Source organism: Neodiprion virginianus, chromosome 3 (assembly GCF_021901495.1).
Source record: "Neodiprion virginianus isolate iyNeoVirg1 chromosome 3, iyNeoVirg1.1, whole genome shotgun sequence".
Lineage (NCBI taxonomy): Eukaryota > Metazoa > Arthropoda > Insecta > Hymenoptera > Diprionidae > Neodiprion > Neodiprion virginianus.
Window position 1 is genome coordinate 10,127,803 of NC_060879.1, and position 5,284 is coordinate 10,133,086.

Below are 5,284 nucleotides of genomic sequence, written 5' to 3' on the forward strand. Positions count from 1 at the left end.
CCGTAGCAGAACTTCCGCCTCGGCTTCGTACATTGTCGGGCGAGGTGTCTCACCTCGTCGCAATTACAACACGCCCGGGGTCGCGTACCGCCTGGGCTGGCGCTGGTGCCGGTGTAGATGGTGCCGGTGGTGGAGCGGCTGCGGCCTTTGGTTTGTCCGTACGGACCTTCGGCGTAAAGCCGAAGTCCGGCGACTCAGACCGCGGTGGTGGTGGCCTGGTCGTGTCCCTCTTGACGGCCCCGGACTCGGCGAAGCTGACCGTTCGCCTTGGTTTGCGGCTAGTCGGTGGTAGCGGGGTCTCGTTTGATGCCTCTTCCTGCTTGTCGCTTACTTCGGGAGGGGCGACTAGGGAGGAGGATGAGGAGTGAAGGGGGACGGTAGTATCAGAAGGGTTGGTAGAACGGGTGGAGTCGGGAGAGGCGGTGAAAACAGTAGGAAGATGAGGTTCGGTAGAGGAAGCGGAAACGGGATCGGGATCGCAACAGCGGCAGCAGCACGGCAGGTAGGCAACCGTCTTATCCAGTGGTGCGGTCTGGACGGCCTGGTCCACGCCCTCTGGCATCTCTCGCACAGTTCCCCGGGCCGCTTGGGCCGATTGAAGTTTTCGGCAGTCCTCCTCGGCCTCGATGTAAGCCAGCCGGATCTCGCGAGCGAGGTCGGGGCACCACATTAGCATAAATCGGATGAACTCGGCGAACCGTTCCAGCCGGCGCCAGCCGCGCAGGACGTAGGCAGGCGGAGGAGCCTCGTCTCCCATGATTTTGGCTTGGCTGTTGAGTTACGAAGGCTAAGTTCTATAGGTCCTTAGGTCTTTTACATGCACTTTTCCCACTACATTATTCCCATCTACTTGTTGTAGTTCAACCACCACCGGAGAGAGAAAACGGGAGATTCGGTAGGGTCCACCCAATTTTGGCGCCAGTTTGGTAGCAACATGTTGAGTAGCAGACGACAGCGTGTGCTGTCGTTTTAATACAAGGTCGTTCACAGCGAAAGCTTGATCTATCCGTCGGAGATCATAGTATCGCGCTTGCTTAGCGAAGGCGTCGTCAAGGTTTTCCGTGACCCAGTCCCTAAGTAGTTGGATATGTGTCATACGCTCTGCCCATAATTTCGGAGGTGTGGGTTCTATCTTGATTTTATCGGTAGCTGATCGTCGGTAGGAATTAATCGGTTCGGGTACGCGGCCCACATTTAGGAAAGCGGGACTTGTATTGAGTGAGGTATGGTGCGCGGTGTTATACGCGAATCGGAAGTCTGAGAGGTGTCGGTCCCATTCTCGGTGGTCGTCGTTCAAAAAGGTAACTATCATGGTCTTTAGAACGCGGTTAACCCTTTCGACCGGGTTGGCTTGTGGATGATACGGTGGTGTCGTTGTATGTTTTATGCCATGGGCCTCCGCAAGTTCCTTGATTGTACGGTTATTAAATTCCGTTCCATTATCCGTGAGCAACACCTGGGGAGTTCCCCACCTCGATAGTACTAAATCTTTGAACGTTTCACTAATCTTTTGTCCGGTAGCTTTTCTAAGGGGAGCGCATTCAATCCATTTGGTGAAGAGATCTTGCATTACCAGTACGTACGCAAAGCCAGATTTACTCGGGGAAAATGGTGCCTATATGTCGGCTGCTACGACGATCCAAGGTTGTTCTACGACGCGCCTTCCCATTAAACCCGCGGGGGCAGCTTGGGTCACTTTACATTTTTGACAAGTATCGCACTTTCTCACGTATTCGGTAGCGGTATGGTACATTCCGGGCCAATAATAACGGGAAGCTAAACGGCGGTAGGTTTTCTCTATTCCCGGATGACCGGATTGAGGGTCATCGTGAGCTTCTTGTAAAACGGTTTCGCGTTGCTCTTCGGGTTTGACTAATTTCCAAGCGCTTAAGTCTTGTACTAACGTGCCGATTATGGGGTCCGTGCGTCGAACGTATAGGTGACCAGTTTCTATTTTCCAATCCGGGAATTTTCCGGGAGTGTTTTCGACGTCGCGTTTCCGGCGGTCGTACCAGGTTAGTTGATCTGGTACGATAGTGGCGGTAGCTTCATCGGCGGTAGAAAATGAATTTAAAGCGACATCAGGTTCCGGGATTCGGGAGAGTGCGTCCGGCACGTGGTTCAAGGCGCCCTTGCGGTATACAGTAGTGAAATTATAGCCAAGTAATTCAAGTGACCATCTAGCTAATCGACCGGTAGGATTCTTTCGCTTGTGAAGCCATTGGAGGCTGCTATGGTCGGTCACGACCGTGAAATGGCACCCTTCGATATACGGTCGGAATTTTCCGATTGCCCAGATAACGGCGAGGCATTCTAGCTCGGTAGCGGAGTACTTCCTTTCGGCATCCGATAGGGTTCTGCTCGCGTATGCGATCACGTGTTCTCCGTCTTGGTCGGTTTGAGTTAGGACAGCGCCTAGTCCGCAATTACTAGCATCAGTTTGTACGACGAAAGGATTATTAAAATCGGGGCACGATAGCGTCGGAGCGGTAGTTAGTCGATTTTTAATTTCTTCGAAAGCGAGAGATTGCGATTCAGCCCAAGTCCATAATTGGGTTTTTCGCAAGAGCCACGTCAGTGGTTCGGTTATCGAGACGAGATTTGGGATAAACCTTCGGTACCAAGAAGCCATTCCTAAAAATCGACGTAGTTGTTTCACTGTATGTGGAACCGGATAATTTACAACGGGAGCTATTTTGTCTGGATTTATTTGTAATCCATATTCGTTAACTAGAAAGCCGAGATATTTCACTTCAGAGCAACAAAATTCGCATTTATCAGGGTTAACCGTGAGGTTCGCGTGTCGGATAGTTCGTAAAACGCATCGTAACCACTCGAGGTGTTCGTCAAATGTTTTTGTGGCGATGATAATATCGTCCAGATAGGCGAAAGCGTATGGGTCCATGTCTGGTCCAATTAAGCGATCTAACAACCGTTGAAACGTAGCCGGTGCTCTGGTTAATCCGTACGGCATTCGCGTAAAATGAAAAAGTCCTTTAACGGGAACAATGAAAGCGGTTACCTCGCGACTCGCTTGGGTTAAAGGAATTTGGAAATATGCATGACTTAGGTCGATAGTTGAAATATATCGGGCGGATCGGAGTTTGTCCAGAATGCTGTCCATACGCGGTAGCGGATACGCGTCCTTGTTGGATGCTTGATTTACTTGCCGGAAATCAATACAAAAACGGTAGGAGCCATTTGGTTTTTAACCATTACAATCGGACTTGCCCATTCGTTGTGTGAGGGTTCGATAATTCCGTTAGCGAGCATTTTATCAACCTCCTCATCGATAGCTTCTTGTATCTTCGGCGATACTCGATACGCTTGTTGTCTAATCGCGGGATGGTCACCTACGTCTATGTGGTGGGTGGCCAAATCAGTCGCACCTATTTCATCGGACGCTGGGGCTATCTCTGTTTTTAGTAAATTCCGTAATTTGACGGTTTGCTCGTCGTTCAGAGCTACAATTCCGTTACATTGTGTATCGGGAGTAAATCGGGAGTGCGTTTGAAATTTATAAGTTACGGGAGAATTGTACTTGAATGACCAGTTAGGTTCTATAAAATCTACTATTATATCAAATGTGTGAATGAAATCTAGACCTATTATACAATCAAAGCTAAGGGAAGGTATAACGCGAACATGAATATCGCGGGTAGTCCCTTCCAATTCTATCGGCACGATTATTTCACCCGTAACGTCAGCCTTTCGGCCGGCGGCCGTTACGACGGCTCCGCTATGAGATTTTTGAATTAGGAAACCTCTCGATTCTATCAATACCGAAGTTTTTAAATTTACAAAGGTTCGTGATGAACCGCAGTCAAATAAAGCCGTTACACGTCTTTGAGAATCAGAAATAACAGTGGTTTCCCGTGAAGCGGGTCGACTGGACTGCAGAAGTCAGTTTGTTCAGTAGGTGGACCGGTAGTAGTATTAATAATTTCGGTAGTATTAACAATTTCGGGAGCATTAATAATTTCGATAGTATTATTGATTTCGGTAGGATTATTAATTTTGGTAGTATTATTTCTCGGTAGTATTATCAATTTCGGTAGTATTAATAATTTCGGTAGCGTTAATAATTTCAGTAGTATTATTAATTTTGGTAGATAAAGAACAAGGTCTGACAATTTGTTCGAGCGAGGTTTTGGGCTCTATTGTGAGTCTGGGTTCCAAGGTTGCCCTTGCGCGCGGTTCCCGTGGTAGTTTTCCGCACACCGGGTACATGTGGCTCGGGTATATCCTGTCAATCCGCACGTGAAGCAGAATTTTGTACGCGGCGCGGTACACTGTCTCTGATGATGTCCGGGTTGCTGGCAATTGTAACACGCAAATCTGGGGCGTGTGCGTGCAGTTATTTGTTCGGTGACGGTAGAAATGGATTGGAATCGGTAGACGGAGCGGTAGAAGTTACAGGCGAGTTAACGTTATTCGGGTTTTCATTCTGACGGTAGTGATTACAGTTGCCGGTATTATTCCTAGGTGGTCGTTGGTTATAACGCGTGTCAGGTCTAGGATCCGGGAGTTTTCTATTGACGTTCGAGTTTGATCGATTTTCTCGAATAGGTGTTTTATACGCAGCATTAACGTTATCGTTTCGTTAGTCCTCTAGATGTAAGTTGGCTAACGCGAATCGCGATTGACGGGAGTTACCGCGTGTTTCGCGATATGCTAGTTCCGGTAGCAGTGAGTTTTCGGGAGTCGGTGGTGCGTGGTATCTATTACTTGCCGCAAAACTCGTCTCCAATTGTCGGGCGGTATCCTCTAAATCATCCAGATCTTCGAGATTTCTCCGTCTTAATAACACTTGAAAACGCGGTAGCAGGTTTCGATAGGCATAATCCATCTCCTGATCGTGGGAGAATCTGGGATTTAATCGATTAAAATACGCACGCATATATGTGAGGTAATCGACGACAGGCTCGTTTTCGCCTTGCGTACGGTTACGGATCTCTTCACGCAATGTGAACTGTAAATTCGGATCACCGAACCTATAACGCCAAGCGCGTTCGAAATCGGAGAAACCGTGCCATTGAGGTCGTTTGCTTCGGAACCAGTATAAAGCTACTCCAGAGAGGAAAAACGAGAGACTGTTAAGGATGTCATTATCGCGTAAATTAAACAAGGTTCTACCCTCCTCTATTCGCGTTAAGAAAGCTTTGGAATCTTCATTACGCGTTCCTGCAAATTTTAGATTCCATTTTCGCATAGCCTCGTATGCGGCGAGCGTATTTGGGGTGTTATTATTAAAACGCGGCGGTTGAGCTGTCGGGAATGAGTC

General features: G+C 48.4%; 1 protein-coding gene across 1 annotated transcript; it reads right to left on the reverse strand.

The window, feature by feature from the left end:
- Nucleotides 1–3,162: 3,162 nt before the first annotated feature.
- Nucleotides 3,163–4,849, reverse strand: LOC124299517 (uncharacterized). The gene is made up of 2 exons (XM_046752774.1): nucleotides 4,657–4,849; nucleotides 3,163–3,464 (listed from the first exon to the last, which is right to left on the reverse strand). The coding sequence occupies exons 1-2, from the start codon at nucleotides 4,847–4,849 to the stop codon at nucleotides 3,163–3,165; spliced, it is 495 nt and encodes a 164-aa protein (XP_046608730.1).
- Nucleotides 4,850–5,284: the final 435 nt, after the last annotated feature.

What these genes read in the sequence shown, in the direction of transcription:
- LOC124299517 (XM_046752774.1), bottom strand. Translation starts at nt 4,849, where the DNA reads ATGGATTATGCCTATCGAAACCTGCTACCGCGTTTTCAAGTGTTATTA. An exon ending in AGCATATCGCGAAACACGCG is followed by an intron (nt 3,465 to 4,656) that starts GTAACTCCCGTC and finishes ACGGAATTGTAG; the next exon opens with CTCTGAACGACGAGCAAACC.